Source organism: Microchirus variegatus (assembly GCF_963457635.1).
Source record: "Microchirus variegatus genome assembly, chromosome: 22".
Lineage (NCBI taxonomy): Eukaryota > Metazoa > Chordata > Actinopteri > Pleuronectiformes > Soleidae > Microchirus > Microchirus variegatus.
The window spans coordinates 12,744,945-12,766,873 of NC_139823.1; the positions used below are offsets into that span (position 1 = coordinate 12,744,945).

At 39.2% G+C, this 21,929-nt stretch overlaps 1 protein-coding gene across 1 annotated transcript in view; it reads left to right on the forward strand.

Moving 5' to 3' along the window:
- Window positions 1-21,929, forward strand: part of LOC310943016 (partitioning defective 3 homolog B-like) — a 179,838-nt gene that overhangs the window by 28,126 nt on the left and 129,783 nt on the right. Inside the window, exons 4-5 of the mRNA XM_083908497.1 lie at window positions 6,938-7,091; window positions 12,325-12,419. Of these exons, the coding sequence (XP_083764623.1) occupies window positions 6,938-7,091; window positions 12,325-12,419 (249 nt within the window). The remainder of the gene's footprint in view (window positions 1-6,937; window positions 7,092-12,324; window positions 12,420-21,929) is intronic.

Here is a 21,929-nt window from a genome sequence, read left to right on the forward strand (position 1 = left end):
AACAGCACCAGAAAACTGGCAAACTGCAGACAGAGAGCCTTTTTTCCATACTTTCCAAAGCTAAACATTTTTAATCAGGCCTGATTGGGGATAGAGAAGTGATGAGTGGTCAGCACCGAGCTCCATAAGCTCCTGCGTCAGTTAGTGCTGATCTATTCATATGAGCATATCTAATTAATTTAATTGTTGGCATTTCCCGTTTGCCTACTGTTCAAATTTTTACTTGGCTGTCGGTTTATTGTGTACACCTAGCTAAAAATCAAGGACAGCCAGAAAAAATAAATCATGGAGGTGATTATTTTGGCTAAAATAAACCCAATCACATGCTGAGCCTTTTTCTTTTTTTAATGTTGTTAGTATGACAGTTTAAAACTAGGGATGCACCGATCCACTTTTTGAAAGTACTGTTCCACTATGCCACCTGCTAACTGGCTGTAAATTATGGAACGGATTGCCTGAACGGAGGCGCGCATCATTACTCTGCGTCTCATTGAGACACGTCTCCGTTCAGGAAATCCATTCCACTTTTTGCAGCCAGCTAGCAGAGCAGTCGGAGAATCACTTGCAGAGACATTTCAGCAGACAACATTAAAGCACAGACGGATCGGCTCAGAAATCTCTACAGTTGGATCGGAAAAATTTCCGATCTCTGAATTACGTATGTATCGGAACCCGATACTGAAACTGGATCGGATCCGCCCCATCCCTATTTAAAACCAGTACTTTTAGATAGCGACGCCGATTCGATCAATATTCGATTTACAATCGAGATCATGACACTCCTAAGGTAAAACACTGTTTTGTTTTTTGATGGGTCATGAGGGTATTCAAAAACTAAGGCTAAGCTGCGCTCACCATGCAGTAATCACTGTCTGTTGCACTTCTAGGCTGAATATTTTGAACTAAAACAGGAGTTTTAAGCTTCAATTCTGACTCACAATTTGTAATGAGCTCTCATCTACCCAGAGGGTGGAGCCTGTGCAGCTTCCTCTGCTTAATAGGCTCCCTTTGATTTGTGAAAGCAGCCATTAGGACTGCTACTGCTGGATCGTTGGGAATATGGCCTGAACAGAATGTGTCCATCTGTGCCACGGCATATCTCCATAACACTCTTCCATATGGCCATGTGTGGTCCACGCGCAGCCTCGGGGATGCAGTGGTACACGGTTAACGCGCACACACGCATGCATTCGCACACAGATATTGTTCTCTGTGCACAAGTTTATGATGGATACCAACACATGCGTTTTCACACACAATCTGCATGACTGAGGAAACAGAAGTTGTCGTTACGTTTTGGCTGCGTGGGCAGACGGTAAAGTTCCGTCTGTGTGAAGTTCACAAAGTCGCTGAACACTTGTCCTGCTGATATGGATGGAGGCTGCTCTGCTTTTAACTGTTGAAATTGCCTGCACTGCCTTTATCTCCAAATGATATGTCTGTATCATATTTCTCTTTCTCATTTTCCTTCTCCATTTTTATCTCCCTCTCTGTCTCTTTCCAACCGCCCTTACTCGCTCTATCTTTGTATCTTTGCTTCTCATTCTTCACAGTATATCTGTCACCCATTCATCTTTCTTGTCTGTTTTTGTCTGGATTTCACATGCTCCATTGAGACATGAGGTGACTGGAAATCAATTGGGGTCAGCACACGCACACACACACCCTCACCCACACACACACACAAACAAGCACACAAGCCTGAAACTGCTGAGCAGGTGAATTTCATTCATTCTATATTCTCCATACGGAGACACCACCATCCTATTTATTGATTACCTCGGAGATGGATCGATTACAGTGGAGAGGTCACTGTCAGAGATGTGTGTACGTTTGTGTGTGTGTGTCTCTTTTTGTTGCTGTCCTTTTGTGCAGTGTCTTTGTAGTTACGGTTAAATATACATCCCTTTCTGCTGAGTGATTTTCAATCTGTATATAAATCTGTCATTGAGGTGAAAAGCTTTCCCTCTGTCTATAATAAATGTAGACATTACGAGAGTTGAAACAAGAGTCGGAGAAAATACACAAAGGGATAAAAATGGTGAGATTTGCGCGTATTGAGTCGAACACGGATGCATCAGATTCATGTGTAAATCGATGAGCTCTTTGTTGCTTTGCTCACGTATCTGATGGAGAAAAGTGCAGGAACATGATGATTTACATCAGCTAATTTGTAGGGAACCACTATAGCTCAGCGGGAAGAAGGGGGAACAGGGGACAGAACACAAAGGCAGTACATGGAGACCAAGCATTGGAGAGCGGAAAAAGAAGCAAAAAAGGAGGAAGCAATATGATAAAGAGGCAGCTGGAGAAAAAAGCCGAGTGAAGGGGAGAGGACATGTGTGGAAGCAAAAGAGAAGAGGCAAAGGGAAGCCAGGGGGGAAACGGTGCTAAGCAGGAATATTTGCTGATGAAGGAAGTAAAGACCAACCCGGCACACAGCCTTTCATAGAACTGACCTGCCTCAGGGTTCATTCAAATTCTCCTTTTTTTATCTGCACAATTATTTTACGGGGGGCATCACACAGAAATGTGCAAACCTTTTAAAAAATTACCTGTCACGCTAGCTTAACAGGGGAGCCGCTATGTCTGCTCGAGTGACCTTATCTTGCCACATTAGTGGCGGCGCTCTGACTTCTTTTATGTGTGCGGCACAAAGAGCATCAAATTATGTCATGAGACATAAAAATGTCTTTGGTATTACATCAGAAGGGCAAAGAGAGGGATGACGACACGCTGATAAAAAAAAAAACACAGCCCACTGGGCCTGTAAAGTGCTGCAGCAAAAGCTCCAACACACAACTAAAAAAATAATAGAGTCTACATGCAGAACAAGGTATGGTGCCAAGTTTATTTCTACCAAACTGTTGTGCAGAGATGGGCAGCTATTGTACAAATGGATCGTAACAAAGCAGCTGTTCTTTGTCTTTACTTCTCACTGGTATGAAACTGTTCTTTTATTTTAGATGTGTGATGTGTGGATGCCACAGGGACAGGCACTCGCAGGATTTAAGTGTGTATATATATCTTAGTGAGGACCCAAATCTTAAAAACCACATTCAATGATGACATTTTGCAATAGTTTGAATAATTTAGCTGGTTGTCCCATTAAGACTTTTTACGGTTAGGGTTAGAAGGGTTTGGCATTAAGTCTTGATAGTTAAGGTTAGGGTGAGAGGTTAGGGAATACTTAATGTCTAAAGTGTCCTCACCAAGAATGCTATACAAGAATGTGTGTTTGTTCCACTGGGTTCAAGGTGTACTTAAAATGTAGTTTTGGTTGTGTAGAGCTAGGTGGTGCTGTCACACTATCACTGTGTTTGTGTGTGTGTGTGTGTGTGTGTAGTGCATTGTTAATGTATTCAAACCCCTTCACTTGCAGCTTTATGCTAAAATCTATAAATTCATTTTCTCCTCATTTGGACTACTCAGTAACCCACTGTGACAAAGACTTTTATAAATATGTACAAACTTGTACAAACAAATGGACGGACTGAAATATAAGTGACATAAGTCATCAGCTTGGTCTGTGACTGTTTTGCTGTCAAATCAATACAGAGGCACCACTTCTCTCTACACTTTTATTGCCTGCAGGACCTTTTTTCTACTTTCTAGCGTCTATAAGAAGATTACATCTCAATTCAATTAGGGCTGCAACGTGTAATCGATTATTAATTCATTACTGAATTAATAGTCAACCAATGTGAAACTGTATTAATTGGTTTAAATGTTTATTTTTTTACAATTAAAACAAGCTTTCTGATTTTTACTGTTGCTTACTCTATATTATAAACAAAATCATTCAGTTTGTTCGTGAAAATAGTCATTACAGCCCTAATTTCAGCTGTGTTGGCTAGGACCAGGAAGATAAAAGTAGATGACGCCGATAGCCTTATGCTAAGGCTGCAAACGTCCAAATTGCTAGATTTTTTTTTTTACCAATACTCAATATTTTGTGTTGAACATGATTAACCTGGACTCATACAAGCATTTTACTGATCCACTGTGTGGCCACACATGAAGGACAAGTGCCGTCATGTGCAGCCACTTCAACCATTCAAGGCTAAGGTGATGGAGTGGTCATTGAGTAGCCTTTTGCTGACTGCATAAGACCACACACACACACACACTTGCACTCTTGATAATCATAGATTCTTTTATGGTAAGTGGTCGTGAGTGAAAATCAAAGCACAGTGCCGTACAGTTAGCCTCCGCATATTTATAGATTGTTTGGTGTGCTCTGTCTGTGAACAGTGTACATGCTCATGCATTTGGCTGATTGTAGCACTTTATTGATTGACTCGGCGCTAATCGATAAAGCCCTAATTGACCTGATTAAAAAGGTTATGATGATGTGAAAAAATGATTTAAAGTGCAGACCTTAAAAAGGATTTTTATTCCATAGTGGCATAAAGAAACTGAGTCGCATGACGTCCGGTGATCTATTGGCAATAGCATCGCTACAGCCAAGTTGGGATGAGCTGATACTATATTCAGTATCGGTCCTATACTGGAGAAGAATATTTGTTACACAGTTGGAGAATTGTGTCTTTGCAATAGCTTGAAATGACTCAGCACAAATGTGTTGTTACCAGCTTCACAGTTTAAAAGGTCTAAAATGACTTAATCACGCCAATATAGTAGCTGAACCTATCTCTGACCTCCAAAAATCTCAAATATACAGTACATATGAAAACAAAATGACACAACAAATCACACTTTGTGGCATAATCAGCCTAAACTAAATCAAAAACAAAGCCTTCTTTTGTTCACGTGTATTTCCAGCTCAAGTACTCATCCTCACAGATAGATGAAATCATTTGCCTGAGGTTGTCATTTTGTCAACGTGATGAAAGTAAAATGTGTTTTGACAGTAAGCTGCAATTGGAAAATAGAGAGGGGGGGAACAACAGAAGTTTGCTACCGTCTTTATCTGTCGTCCTGTGTCAAATTTGATGACAGGATGACTAATGGTTAATTGCGAGTATAATTGCACGATGGAGACATAATGTCAGTTGAAATTTGTTACAGTAAGAAAAAACAGAAAACTTTTCATACACTGTAAAAAAGCATGGGGTGTCCATAAGCTTACAATATAGAAACACTTTATCAGTTAAGCCTCAAATAAAGCTCTAGGTTTGACACCAGAAACGAAATAGTTGAGGAGTAAATAGAAATAGAGGCAGGCTCCATCCTCTGGGAATCTTTGACGTAATCGCTCGTTTCTAGTTTATCAATATATTAGTTTCCCAGCGTCTTCCTCCCACATGTTCATGGCCATTTCACTCCCCTTCAGTGCTCTCGTGCTCAGACTGTGGTGTCATTTAGTTTGGCAGGTCTTTGAGCCCCCTGTTGGCAAGAACAGAGACAACGTCCTCCCTATCTCATAAGTTTAATTTCTCTACCCATTTTTCTCCATCACTCTTTCAAATTTGTATTTTTTCTAATATTTTCCCTTGCTCTCATTTCCCCTCTACTTCTTCTTACTCTGATTTACTCAAACCAATGTGAGGTACGTGTCGTGAGGAGCAGGAACCTAAACAACAGACAGAGTTACATTTATAGGAGAGCGATGGAGCAGATGTGTGTTAGGCAGATGGAAGTGGGGAGTGTGATGGAACATGGATGTGTGAGAGACTGAGAGGTGTCGGTGATGCTGACTAGTTGGTGAGATATGGATGGGAAAATGGTGAGTAAGGTGCGATAGTGTATAATATGATACTGTTTTCGTGTGTGCCTGGTGAGGTTATGCAGCAAATTTTTTTTTTTTACTGTGTATCATATACATATTTTACAACAACATGCAACACCTACAGGCCGCTACAGCACTAAAAAGACTACAACTGTGATAATTATACATACACAGGTAGGAGTTTTCAATTGATGCTAAAAGCGGTTCCTAACGTTGCATTGCTTAAAGGCAGTGGAATTTTTTTTGTTGTTTATTCTGAGTGATCATCCAGTAAAACTCAGGTTGGCTTGGAAAAAAAATACAAGTTTCTAGAGACTTCTAGAGTCTGGATTATTGGCAATGCTGTTTGTTTTAGAATTGCATTTTCGTAAGGTCAGCTCAATTGTTTTTTGCCTTTCTGCCACAGTGCAATATCCTGCTATTAGCTTAGAAAGACTTCCATATATATTTGTTGTTGTTGTTTGGATGTGAAAATGAAAGTGTCCTAAACCCACTTGTGGCTTCCAGTGAGGCAGGAAGCCTCTGGCTTTACTGGCAAAGTCCTCCACTCTCGACCACTATAGACACAAACAGACACACAGGTCTATTCAACTTGTGCATGGAGGCCCCTAGAACACTGTGTTGACCAGCCATGTGCCATGTTAGCTTAAACGCAGACTCAGTGCAAAGGGGGAGAAGGTTTTCCACTATATAATACTGTTTGAGCTAGCAGAGTGGCACACACATGCTCAGGGGAGACACAGATGGAATCACTTGCTAATCAGTAGATAATACACTGCGACAACAATGCTGGGCTCCTTGGACGTCCTCTATAGTGTCCTCATCCGTAAGGTAAATCACATGTTGTTTACATACATACAAGTATTTATAGTTTTTTTTCAGGCTTTTGTATGTTTCCATTCATGAACTGAAACCTGTTGAAGATAAATCATATTGTTGAAATAGAAGTTGATTGTGCTGACTATAGCTGATCCGAATCCTGTGTCTTCTCTTTTCTTCTGTCCATAACTTTATATGTGACCCTCGAAATGTACGTTATAATCCAAAGAAACGGCAGCAACATGTACACTGGTGTGCTAACAAACTCTGTAGTAGTAAATATAACAACCAGAGATGCAATTATATAAGAATAATTGAACAGAATTCCTGCTGCTCCACTGTGATCAAATGTTCACAATGGATGAAGAGAACAGAAGTAGTGCAATTGAAAAATAACCCAGCATTGTTTTTTTTTCTTTCTTTCAGCTGATGGCGGTGTATGAGGAACAGGAAGCCCAGCAGAGGGGTGTGGCTAACACAAGTCTAGCTCCCAGCCCTGAACTCTACCAGACTGAGCTGTCCGCGTTCCAGCCAATTGCTGGGGGGGAGATTGAAGTTAATTCCTCAGTGCTCAAGTCCAGTAAGTTATTTTGCTTTTACATAGTCATTTTATTTCCAGTCTTCGTGACTCTTGCCCCTTCACACACTTGACAATCCACCCTTTGACAACAATCAGAGATCTATGAATTTATGGCTATATTCAGAAAATGATTCAGCTGCTTGTATTTTCTAATTCTTTTTGGGCTACTTCAAGCATGGCAATGATTCATGTGAGTGCAGAGAAATTATGTGCACTTCAGTGCCCTCCCTACTCACCAAATCTGAGTCTAATAGAACAGTTTTGGGATGTGATAAAGCAAGACATGAGGTAGTCATATCAACATGGAGCAGAAGGGAAAGGGAAGTTTATTACATTGTGCAGAATCCCTGGCATAGATAACTGAGGCTTTTTTTAGAGCTAATGGATTAACTATATTACTATGGTATGGTGCCATTTTCTGGTGCTCAATATGCTTTGTAGAGGGAAAAGCAATAACCTTGATAGCAATTTGGCTCTGGCATTTATCATCACATCAAAAAAAAAAAACTGTGTCCAAACTCAAAGACAATGTATTTTACCTGTGAAGACAAACCAGTCTTGCTAACTCAACCTCTCTGTGTCTGATCTTATTTGCTGTCAGAGACAACCCTCCCCATTGGAGACCTAAGCAAGATCTATGTGATGCCAAGGTTTCTATTACGTGGCTTAACCATTCTTTCAAATAAGTCCGTTGGGGGCTCTTTTCCTCTTTAGGCGTAACTTGTAGTTCGGTGCAGAACGGGGTCAAAGCCGTGACTGATGTTAATTAAGGAAACGGAGTCATTTTGACTGAAGAAACTGCATGGCCAAGTAACTGAAGAACTGAAGTATGTGAAGGATTGCAGTCAAGTCGCCATTTTGGACTGATGGGTAGACACTTTGAATAAGCTTTAGAATTTAATAAAAGGGAAATTTTTTTTATTAAATGTACATAACTGACATGCCACCTTTTTTTTGGTGTATACAGTTTCTGAGTAACATGGTCAGGTTCTAATGGGAATTAGTAAGATACTTAAAATAAGAAAACATGTTGAGGACAGCTGAAATCTCAACTTAGTTTATTTTATAATCTCTGAAATGCAGACTGAAATGGGGATGAAAGATAATCAGGAGAGGAGGCAGAGGAAGAAGAAGAAAGAAAAGACAGGAAGTGTGTGTGTTCTGTCAGCCTGAACTGCAAAAACTGATGTCTGTGTCTGGTTAATGTTATTTGGAAAATACCTATCTGCGTGACCTTTCCTTTCTTTCTTTCTTTCTTTATTCCTTTTTTTTGCCTCGATTTCTGTCTCCCTTTCAGTTTCTCTTGTCTTCACCTCTACCTTTATTCTCTCCTTTTTCTCTCAGTTTCTGTCTCATTTCAGGTCAATTCAGGTACTTAAGACATTAGTGTGGCAAAGCATAAACCTGTCATAGATGGTAACACGTCCAGATTTATTTTTGCCGCATAAAAACAAACCATTTGTGTGATGGATTGTTTGTTTGTTACCTAGTATGAGCTGAAACCTATGCATTACTTCTAGTTGCCTGTCTGCTTTTAGCTAATCACCGATTCCACTTTCTTCAGGCAACAATTGTAGATTGAGTATCAGTTTTCTTGCACATTTGTGTCATACATCTTGTTAGGCACTTAATATTTAAACATAAGCTGTCAAGGTTGTTTTCAAAATGCGATTACTAAGTCAAATGAAGTGTGATAAAATACGTTTATCTCTTGTTAACTGCAATATGTCCCCATGTTTCATTATTTTCTGCTTGTGTTTGATGATGTCATTGGAATATTTTGGTCAGTTAAAGGATTTCAAACCATGTATTTAGATCAGGCACGTTTCTATACAGTAGATTAATGCAGTAATTGTGCATTTAGAACGTGTGCAATGTGACTGCAGCCTTAAGCAGAGTCATCTACATCTGTTTTTGTATGTTATTTTTAAAGTTATCAAACAAGAAAGGAACTATGGCAGAACCTTAGTCACTCCTGTTACCAAGGCCCGTCTGCCATGATTGTTCAGTTTAGGCTGGTGACAACTTGATAAAGGGTTCAGATATTCCAATATTCAACCGTTTATGAGTCAGTCTTTGCTATGTATGTAAGTGCTGTTCGACAGTCAGTAAGGATAATCCCACTGATATTTTTCCCCACTCCAAGAAAACAAGCAAAACACTTCAGCACATGAGAGCTTGTGAGAGTAATGCAGAGTTCACAGCATGGACACTTAGACGAGTAATTAATGAGATTGCACTTTATGTCCCTGGTATATTTCACTTCTCCTGGTTCCACAGGGTGTTGAGTCTCGAGGAGTGGCTGCAAGATGCATTCAAGAAAGCTCTAACAAACACTTACAAACACTTATAAAATGCTCGCTGCTTCTGCCACCTTGTGGTAATGGATGCACCACAAATTACAGTATAACAATGCAGTAAGGAGCTGATAGACTTTTTATATTATTCATACTCATCTCCTGTATAAGAATTTTAGCAATAAAACCTATTTTGCTATTTCTACCACAAGAGCTAGCATTTTAACACTCAATTTCAGTTTGTCTGACCTTTCTGAGTTGTGAAGAGGCCTCAGATTTATAATCCAGACACTGTAATGACAGGAAGTTTAGTCTGTTTTAGTCTGGTCGCCTGTCAGCAGAGATTAGCGGTAATGTGTGACTGTCATGGAAGATTAGAGATAACGGAGCTCTGGAGACCATCACTGTCCAAAGGGGAAGGTCAGACTTAAGTCTGTTTTACTGTTTAATATGCCTCACACTATAACCACCTACTGTATTGTCATCGTCTTGGAGCGAACTTGAACAGCCCTTTTTGAATATGATCGTTTTTTGCATCATGTCCTTGTTTTTGTTGGATGCGTTTACTCCAGGTGAGAACAGACATTCAAATCAAACACACACACACACACACACACACACACACACACACACACACACACACACACAGAGTGAGGTTTCTTTTCTCAACCTGCCATGACCTGGAGAGCTGGATTGTGATCAAACAAAGATGGAGGCGCATGATTGAAACGTGTCTCTGGCCGCGTCTGTTCTCACACGGCTCGCCTCCATCGCCGCTTGGCAATTGCAGAAACCTGCGAGGTCGTGGGCAGCCAGCAGAGATGTAACTCGCAGATATGTAGCAGTTAAGGAGCTGGTCGTAGAGCTGCTTGATCAAATTAATTGAGGTTATGTGGATGGAGTGACGGCTTGTGGATGCCGTTTGACACAGTTACTGCTTTTATGAAGCATCTACACATGTTTGCATATTTTTCATATACCACTAATTATCTCAATCCATGTCCGTCTCCGTCTCGTTTTTGCGTCTTTTGTTCTCCATCCTTTTATCCCTCTTCCACTGGCTTTTCTTGAACAGATGAATTGATTGCGTTTGATGTAATCCATACGCCCAGCCAGTCTTAAGAGCACCAAGGGTCCATTTTGTGACAATCAATATATGACCCTACAAATATCATTTGGCATGTGTTCTGAGTAGTCCACTCATTTAGAGTTCTCTTCACCCTCACCACCACCACCTTTCTCATTTTTATTCCCAGCGGAACTATAGAGGCTAACATGACAACGTTCCTAATGTATATATGGATTGATGGGCCCGAGGAATGGGGATGGATGGTAGATATGTGGATTGGAAGTGCCTCACACAGATCATAATAATATCCCGAGTTATAAATGTTATTTATTTGCATAGCTTTCTGCAGTGTTGACTTTTCTCTCAATTTCCCTATTTCACCGAGCTCCAGCGGCAGCACAGGCAATAGTGCGGTGTGCTTCATCCATCAGCTGCCGTTAAATGATGATTTTATGCAGTGGGCTGATGAGATGTGAAGAGAAGGGAGACACTATCATATGTTACCTACATGCACACAGAGATCTGCAAATCAGCCACTTATTGGCCATTTGGATGCATGAACACCAGTGCGTTCACAGGAGCGATATGAAGGGAAGGGACCATTCATTAACTGTTCTTTGCTGCTCCTTAAAGATGTAATGAACACACAACAAGCAGCGCACAATCGCATCATCTCGCCAAAACAACATTCAGGAATGAGCTCTGTGATGCTGCTACTGTAACATGTAATCAGCAGATATAAACAAACATATGTAAAAGCTGTGCTGATGAGTGGGTATCATTAAGACTGGAAAGATACAGAGTACATTAAGAAACTCCCTCTGGATTTTATTGAATATTTAATCGTTGTTATGCAAGTTTCTTGCCCACTGTTTATTTCTTTGACTATTAACCTCTACTAAATGCAACCAAACCAGCAGCAACACTTTTTAATTAATGTATTTATTCAATTAAATAATTAATGTCTATGATGTGCATAAGAAATGTAACCTAGTAACAGTGAATGTTTGGATGTCCGTGTTATGAAAAGTCCTGGACTGTTGTCACATGTAGAAATGTGTTATTTCAACCTAACAACAACAAAAAAATATTCTTCACTTTCAAAGAATCGCACACTAACTACTGTCTGCAGTGACTAGGTGTGACTTACTCAGGGCTCTGTAACTCCTCACCTGGAAGATTATTATTAGACATGAATTTTTGCAGAACTGTGACTTCGTCAAACTAGTGTTAGTGATTCTAAGACGGCTACGTGTGTGTGTGTGTGTGTGTGTGTGTGTGTGTGTGTGCGCTCACATGTCTTGTATAACAGAGATTACTCTCATATGTAGTGCAACTACATCTTTTCTCCTCATCATTTTTTTTACATTATTCTTTGTCTTGTTTTTGTTGTTCCGTCTCATATCTCAGATTTAATTACCAGTCGAATGGGAGTCAGACACACTGAGAGATGGTTTCCTTTTGTTTTTTTTAGCCACTGGAATTTCACAATATTGTTTTGGGTCATGCGGCAAGAAACGTTGATGCTGGTATGTCACCAAAGTACAGTGACACCTCGTATAAACAGTTTTAAAGGCTGTGGAACATCTACTTTAAACACTCGTTTTTAACCAATAAATTCAGACACGCTGTATAAACACTCTTACATCTTTACTCTCTTTCTTCTTCTGCCTTAAAACAATGTTTTCTTCTCCTTTTTTACATGTTCTTGACCATACAAGGAGAGCAGTTTCTGATCCACACGGGCATAAAACAATTGTACATGCGTTATTATCATGCTATCACACGTTGTTTAAGTTTTAAATGCAATAAAGTAAAGAGCAGCAGGAGAACAATACTGATTTGTGTGTCTGTGCATTTTCCACAGACACCCCCCTGCTGGTGAGAAGTAGCAGCGATTCAGCCCTCAACCCTCAGCTGACAGAGAGTGAACCTTCCCACAATGGAGACGTTACTGCTATGGTAAGACATGAACATGATTTGTTCTGCATACAGTACATTTAGAGTTTTTAACGTAATCTATGTACATTTTTTCTCTCGGTGACAGAACATTTTGTTATCAATTTCACAAGATGAAAAGATGGAGTACCAAGCCATCTTCTCACTAGTTTTCTTTGTGAGCAGCCTGACTCTCATGCTGCACTTGAAGTTGTGTGTGTAATCTATGATGGACTCATCGGATCACGGATAGCTCGAATGTCTTCCAATCTCAACCTTGTCCTTGCTTTTCAAAAGCTCTTGTAAGACTATGAATCCTTGTGGACACTATCCGTCACATTGTGCCGTGTGTAATCTAATTGGTGGATTCACCTCAAATATGTGGAGCACATTAACACTCTCATGAGGATAAAAACATTGATTATTAAGACACAGTAGCCTTTCCTTTAAGAGCATGCTGGTATGAGTATATTTATCGCAAGAAGTAACCTTGCAACGTGGGATGTTCATCGGGCCAATGTCCTTTTTTCAGTTGTTATCAGCATAACTAGCAATATTACTTGTGTGCCACGTTTATACATTTGTTAGAATGTGTTCAGAGCTGTCATTGTGGAGAATGGCAATACATCTGATCAAAGTTGGCGGGGATTAAGTTCAAACTCGAACCTTAAAGAGGAACTAAACCTGTGATCTGAGGCTAACGGCGCCACGATGCCTGATTTTGAAAATCTACAAAAAAGTGGGCAGGGAGTTATCAGTGAGCGCAAATTGCAGCTGTGGCAGCTTGCTGTGGCATTACCAGTGCCAGCTTTTCACACGCATTTCAATAAGTTCACATGCCACACGTGACATTTCTCACGCTGATAAGTGATAAAAGTCACCGTGCATAAATTAGTAATCTATGAATCGATGACGCGAAGGCAGATTGCTCTGCGTAGGTAGAGGACTCTTTCTGTGACGCAGTAAAGAAACATGATGTGGCGTCAACATGGGACCTTTATTCTGAAGAGTAAACTGGATATTTGATTTTCCTACTTCCTCTCCCGCCCCTTTGAGTTCAAAATAAACAGAATAGAAGATATCCGAACATCTTTGTAGTAATAGCGTGTCTTGTTGGAACCTTAATTTATGCGCAATACATACTGTACCTAAACATTTTGTAAATATACACATTTTAAAAAAAAATTCCAAATCAAATCAAAAACAATAAAACACCGTTTGAATAGGTCAGGGGTGACATTTTGGTGTGTGGTTATTAAATGTGTTTTTAATGTTTTGGGGTGGATTGAGCTGGAGTCTCTCTTCATGCCCTTTCAAAGTAAGTCACACTTTGACACATCAGACTCCACTAACAAAGACGAATGAGTCTTTCATTTGTCTCTGTCCTTCTCGAAAGGGCAAGAGGGCAAACACTTCTCCCTTTTCCCCTTCTGCTTGCTACTCCCACCCTTACTCTGCTTTTACTTACCACGGCTGAGATTGAATAATTAATTCCTGCTTTTTTTGTCCTCACAATGGCATTTTGTGCTTTTTTTTCTCCTTCAGCTTCTTGTTGTTTATACAGTACAGCTACAGCTGTGTTTTGTTATTTCCCGCACTTTACACAGGGGGTAATGCATTGCATGGGGGCAAGAGTAAAACACAACAACTAGAAAGTTCTCGTAAAGTGGAAAGGAAAGGTTTGTGATGTGGATTGTACTGCTACATAATGTGCTATAACATTTCAGTTCAGATTAGCTATTTAAATGGCACATGTTCTCGTGGTCGAATTTGATCACATCCTGTGCTGACTGATCACTGCCTTTTTTGAATTTCACCCAGCTACAGTGCTAAAGCTACAATCAGTAATCAGTGTCTGTGTTTGGCCATGCAGTGCATCACTTAGAAAACAGTCAGACAATCAGTGGAGGTAAACACACACTTTCAGAGAGGAGATGTAAAACTGTTGAGGTAGTTTTTAATATCGATATCCAATTTCTTTTAATGGATTTCAAAATGAGACAAAATGTAAAATACATTGTCTTAAATATAACTTTTAAAAGGGACAGTTGGACATTATGAACGTCTAGATCAGGGCTGTCAAACTCAAATGACATGGGGGACAATGAGTGTCTTGTCTGGTCAAGAGGGGGCCGGTCGTGGGTGGGCAACATGAGCTGAAGATTATATAAAGATATTCATGATAATATTTAACAGAATTTTAGTGGTAAACACACTGTGTTTACAAGGAAGAGGAGGTCGTGGGCCATGTTTTCATTAGGACATGATATTAATCGATTGTTGGGACCTCATGTGGTCCGTGACCTCTGATCTAGATGTAGTTAATAGTAAGACCTATATTATTGTTCTGTGCATGAGCTGCTCTGTCTCTCAGGGTCACGCTGTAAGTTTACATTTTGTTAGTCACTGGTTCATCACACTGTTGCTTATTTTGAATGTCCGAATCTCAAGAGGAGGGAGACAAATAATGTGCGAACTCTGAAAGTAAAACAACTCTGATGATGATGATCTCCTGTTTCCTATTTCCATCCTCCTCACCTGTAACAACATATTTTTTATGTCAGCTTCTCCTCAGGGAGACTACATGTATTTACACAAATGTACGTTTTTTTTTTTTAACACTAATGTAGTAACACTTACGCTTCATGGACACAGACGCACATTTATTAACCAGAATGTGGACATAAATGCTGTAATACAGTCCCGCCGGTTGTGCAGTGATGTACTTTTGATGACTTGTTATGTTAGTGTTCCAGTGTAATAGTCTCTGTAGAAGACTGGACATAACAAATCCCTCAAGTGTAATGGAACTGCACGCCTGATTGGACTCTTGAGTAGTAAGCGCCGTTCCCGTGAGATTCCTCACTGGACAAACATCCCTTTTTTTAACCCTGCCTGTTTGTCCCCGTAGGCCGACCTGTTTGCAAGGTTCAGTTCGTTTAGGGAATGCGACTGTTCTCAGAGGTGGTGACCAGTCATCCTGCTCACTGTTGCTGCAGGTTACTTGTTCCACATGTTTAATAATAAATACACCATGATGATTGACCCAGGGTTTGCATTCCATTTCTCCTGAAAGTCCACGCATACTTCTGTCCCTAGATAAAAGACAGATACTGTAGGTTATTTCCTATAATGACAATATTGTCATATATACATCTTTATTCTGCATGGAGATTGCATGTTCTCCCCATGTGTGCGTGGGTTCTCTTCTGGTTCTCCAGCTTCCTTCCACAGTCAAATAGCATGCAATATGGGGATTAGGTGAATTGTAAACGGTGAGATGGATGGATGTTGAGGGAAATTTTAATGATGTTGATGCTGCTGACTTAATGTGCTAACATGGTTTATGTACTGAATTTAACCTAACCTGAACCCCTAGAATGAGCTAATTTATATGTACAGTATATTAAGTAAGGGCCTTGCTTTAGAGGCCGCAATTTTAGCACCACAATGTTTGTGCAGCAACCTGGAACGAAAACAAGTCAGAGCATGGATTTTGAGTTTTAAACAACATTCTTATTTACATGCAGAAAGCTACCATTGTTCCATGACACACTTGGGAAAGGCAAGGGCAGACGCAGTTCTCCTTAACTCAGAGGTCAAATGCAAATCTTATGCCATGCTGCAGTATTTTGCCCAGCCAACACTCAATGCTCTGGTCAGCATTGAGTGGTTTGCAACCCCTTGACTATCTTGAACTTGAGTTTACGTCTCCCTAAAAGTTAGTTGTGGTCAAACCAATCATTCTAAACCTTTGACCTTAAAAAATAAGATCGGATGTGGACCCTTGAATAACAAACCCATGGACTAATCCAAGTTGAGGCTTAGGAATGAAGATCATGTTGCTCACATTGCTTGAATCCTAGCTGTTTATGTAGTACGCAGTTGCTTTTGTGGCTGTCTGTATGAAATACTGCTGGGTGTTAGTTACACAGTAGGCCTCACCAGACTGTGCTTCGAGGTGTTTTCCGTGTTAGCGCACCTACATAATGGCCCTTGCGCTTGTAATTTCAACTCCACCAGCTGTGCTTCTTGGTCTCTTAGCTTCCAGCTCATTGCAGCTCCTCAGGTTTCTTTGCTCACACGAAATCAATGAATCAATAGATGTTTATTTACGCAGCACTTTCTGCAAGGTAATCAAAGAGCTTTGATCAGAATAATCATATTTTAACTTTAACTTTGATTTTATGTCTGTTTTTTTTGTCAATTTTGACAAATTATACTTTTACTATTAAAGTGAATGTAGGATTTGGGTTGAACATTATTTCAATAATTAAACAATCAAGAGAAAGATCAGATTTCTCAGATTTAATGACCACAAATTCAGACAGAAAAACAAATTTTTAAAGCTATGACATGGTATAAACTAACTGTACTATGTTGATTTCTGTAGTTTTTCGTCTGTCCATTTATAAAGTTGAAAAACAAAATGTTAAAAAAAAAAAGTTATTGAAGTTATTTTCAGATGTCAGTCAGTTACAACATAACCACTATTATTAATCTACTATCTTCCCCTCACATCTCTCTCTGTGTGATGTCTTCAGCGCCACACTCACCTTCTGTGTGCCCATGGTTTTTCTTTTTGTTCCCTTTAAAGTTTCTCTCTCCCATCTTTTTCCACACACCATTTCCTTTCTTTGTCTTCATCACTCTTTCACTCACACTTTCTTTTCACACACATGTGCACGCTGTCAGTCACTCGCTCTCATCGGTCTGTCTCTTCTCAACCAGCCAGGTTCAGGGAGAGGTAATAGCCCTGGGTAATTGTTCAAATTGTCACTTGGCCTTTTGGTGAGAGCGATGAGAGGAAGAAAGTACTCTTCTTGCAGTAATTCTCTGTCTTTCTCCCCTCTCTCAGTCCTTTCTCCGTCTCTCCATCCAGTCTTTATTTAATTTCAATCCAAAAAGATTTACTGGTGCGGCACTTCCTTTTCTAAATGCCAGGCACAAATGAGTACAGTGGGGCACAGAATCACTCTCCCTATCCCTTACACACACACACAAGGTTGATCTAGAAGTATTTATTCGTGAGTACAGTAGTACTGAGGATAATAAGGCAGTACATTTTTTTTTTTAAATCATGCAACACTGGGTTGCGTGAACATGAGTGCATTTTGTCTGTAACATTGGCCTTTGTGCAAACACCCTTCAGGCATGCTTTTCAAGGTCACGTTTTTAATAGCCAACGTTTTATCACATTGGTAGTAGTAGTAAGTAATGAGATGCTTCTGGTTGTGACTTCAGAACCTCTGCACCTCTCAGAGTTGCTCTAACGTACATTAATTATATTCTTTAGAGAAATAGATTTATAAAATCTATCAATCCCCATTGTTAGATGTATTGGGATTTGGTATTGGTTGGTATCGGTATCGGTCGAAATCACTGGATCAGATCAGTCGGATAAAAATGTTAAATCCGATTAGAGCTGCTAGTACGATTATTTTCTTAATTGAGTAATCTGTTGATTATTTTCTCGATTAATTGATGAATAGTCAGCCATAAAATGTCAGAAAACATTGATCAGTGTTTGTCAAACCTGGACAGGACCATGTTCTCGAATGTCTTGTTTTGTCCACAAACCAAAATGATTCAGTTTTAATGATTTTGTGGAGCAAAGAAACAAAGAAAATATTCACATTTAAGAAGCTAAAACAATCAGAGATCTTGTTTTAAAAAATGAAAAACCGATTAATTGATTATCAAAATAGTTGACGATTAATTTAGTAATCGATTAATCATCGGTTCATCGTTTCAGCTCTAACTCCGATACGATCCAATAGTCGCATGCTTCACTAAGCACAAACGGCTAAAATGCTTTTTTGCTGATTTTTATTTACATTTTTGCAGAGTCATGTTTGGTCTAAAATTACTGTATAGGACTAATATCTGTATCTGATACTCCTGTTTGTGATATCAGTATCGGACACACACATTTTTTAAAACATTTGATTGAAGTTACACTCTTAGAAATAAGAGTTCCAAAAGTGTACTTCTACAATGGCTGAGGTTCTACCTGGAGCCAAAAAGGGTTCTCCTATGAGGACAAGCCGAAGAACCTTATATGGTTCTATTTAGCACTTTTATTTCTAAGAGTGTATGAACGCAGCCCAACAGTAAACGCATCAGATAATCGAGTCAGAGACGGAGGTGTTTAGCCATTTATATTCTAAACTCACCTCACTTTTATTTCCAAATGTTACATTTTGAACATTATATGCATACGCGATTCGTTCTCTTGCCCTCTGACATGGTATTTATCGCAACGCGTATTCAGCCCTATTCATTATCTGCAGCACGAAGAGATAATTCAACGTAGATAACTATATGTTTTCTTCACGTACACCCACACACACACAAAACACAAAAACACAGGCACAAACGGTTTAGCATTCATTACTATTAATTTATCATACTGACACGGAGCATTTTCAGAGAACACTTAGGAAGATTGGTTACTCACTAATTAGTAATATCACTAATAGTTCACTGTTTTTATCCACTTTTAGCAATTATTAGATTGGACCAAGCTCTAAATGCTCGCAGCCCATTTATAACATGCATAGTTATTCAAGGTAGGATTATCCATCATTGAGTTAAAATGGAAATTCCGCTTGCCTATTCTCCAGTTTTTGGATGGCCACTAATGCTCACAAGTATCGATCGAGCTGTCCAAGGTTAGCAGACTAATGTATTCATTTTTCCCTGCAGTTGTTCTTAATATATTTCTAATGGGTCTTTGCATGAATATTCTTATTGTATCTGGAATAAAGTACCGGGTCCTTCAATCATTGCTTCTATGGAGCTTTAATTTTTTTCTGTATAGTACATAGTTGACTTGATTGCACATTGAATTATAATTATGAATAATGGGAAATAACGAGTAGCCAATAAGGATGCAATGATGATAGATTTTGATGGTATGACTATTGTCTGGTTATAATCATAAAACCCTGATTTTATGATTATAATGCATTATTTTTCAACAGAACACAATAAAATCACGTGAAATATCTGAAAAAAACAAACAAACTCTAAAGTTTAAGTGACACATTTTTGTTTCCAGTCTTTTTTCTTTAACTTAATCATTACCTACCGTCTTCACTTGATCCGGTTTAGATGGTTGTTGAAGATGTCAATTTTTGCATATTGGATGTCTGTCTTTTTCAACAACTTATTAATTGACTCGAGACATTTTTTCTAGGTTGAAATGAAGCTTGAGTGCTCTGTCCATTGGCCATTGGTAATGTAGCTCTGTTGCCGTTTTTTTTTTTAATGTTGGGTGGCAACAAGCAAATACACCAATATCTGTCTCCATTGACCATCGGTGATAGGATCATCTCAGGCTAGGATTTCTGGAATGTGGAAAATGTACCTTTTTGACATGGAATCTTGTAGAATTTGTCTGAAATTTCAGGTTTTTCTGAGACATAGAGGATGTTTATGCGTGAGGGACCAGTGCAGCTTCCCTACACAACAATGTCTAAGCAGCCATGTGACAAACACGGCGTCTAAAGTGTTGCAAAATTCAAAACTTAACTAAATGGAAAAACGATGGGTCTTTATCAGGCTTCTGCAGGGCTAACTCATAAGCTGACTGTTTGAATCAGGTATGTAAAAGCAGTGAAACATCAAAGTTTATTCAATCCCAATTTTTGCTGTTAAAATTAGTTTAGAATATTAAAAAACTACATTTGGAAGAATTAAAAAGGAAAGAGAACACAATTTCAGAATAAAACAGATTTCATAGGGCTCTTATTGGATCTCACTGATGGCCTTTTTGAAAGTTTAAGACATCACAACCAATGATACGGCTTATGTAATTTGTGATGGGATCACCTCGGATCCATGTTGACGTTACCAAAGACATTTTAAGTTAATATGAACGATGAGACACATTAATTTGTTCGGACTCATTTGCTTGTTCTCACTGACCCTTTGATTGGTAATATATTATGTGCTGTGCTGCTCTTGAAAATGAATATGTCAGTCTGACATCGAAACACACACACACACACAGAGCACAGAGCACATGCCGTTGTACTTGCTGTTATTAAATGAGATGTACAATCAACCACCACTTTCCAATTAATGTTTGAGTGGCTATTGTTGTGACAAAGGGGTTAAGATAATTAATGTTACCTGTCATCCTGTCAGTAATTAAGCTCACATGACAGCACGTGGAGCCACACCACACTAATTGTATTCCAGGCTGCCAAACCCCCAACATATGTTTTTTGTATCTGCATCCGTCTCACTTCACCTTCTTCCGTCTCCTCTCATCAGCTGTTGATGTTTTCATCCCTTTCTCTTTTTTTTCACTTTTTCACTCCCATTTTATTTCGTCACGACTCATCCGTCTTGCTCGGTTTCTCCTCACTCAGATCTTTCTTCTGTCCAACTCGGACAGGTGGTGGAGGTCATATGGCAGAAGGTGGGAGGTCAAAGGTTAAAGGCCATGTTAAGAATCCATTAGTGGAGACCACTAACATTGAGCGTTATTGACCCATGTGGCTGCATATGCTCAAAGAAACACGTGCATGCAGAATTCTAGACCTGCAAAATATTGTTCCAACAAAAATCTTAACTGTAATTTTCATGAAAATAGTCAACAATTTCAATCTGAAAGGATTAAGCAGTGCAGGATTTCCTTTTTTGGGGGGATATTGCAACTGTGCATCCCCACAAAGTACATGTATTATGATGCAGACACATGTAAATTAGGACTTTTGACAGACATTTGGATAAAATAAGACAAAGCTAATCTATTTTAATTTGTATTAAAAAAAAAAGCACTTTGAAATTGAAGTGGGCCACACTTCAATTTCAAAGTGCTTTCCATGCAATCGAGCCTAGCCTTAAATCATAATGCAAATAAATTGGTGCTTTTAACGCTGATGAGGAAGAGAAAACCTTAAGCACTGATGATTTAATGAACAATTACCACAATTTCCGTTCTCAATTTAGTTTTTTAATAAATCCATGCATACATTTTAATGATTTAGCAGCATTGATGCATCCAGTTCTGGGGTGACTAAACTTTCTGGAATTGTAATTCAATTCTGACTGAAGTTCCCCTTGTCAACGTTTTCTGTTAAATCGTTAAAGACACCGTGAAACACAGCTTCATTTATTTATCCTAACTTTCTCCACGCCCATGACTATACGTGAGAGAAAGGTTTCGTTGAGTGGCAGCAGCTAATCCAGACTTAGCAACTTTAGCAGCACAAATAAGCAAATGCAGTTAAAATGATGCACAAAGATGATAATTACTAGTGAGTGTTGGTTGATACAATGGCTAATCAAGTTGTATATGACAAATGTGAATTTTAGTGACAGTTGTTTATCTTACAACGTGGATGGCAATAGATAATAACAGATGATACATAATAGATCCTATCAATAAAATTAGCTTTCATCTGGATGAAAGCCAGCTGGTCCAGTGGTGACTTAAGGCCTTTTGGGTCACCATTGACTAAATGAATCAATACTTATCCAATAGTAAATTTAAAAACAAACAAACAAATCAAAAACAAA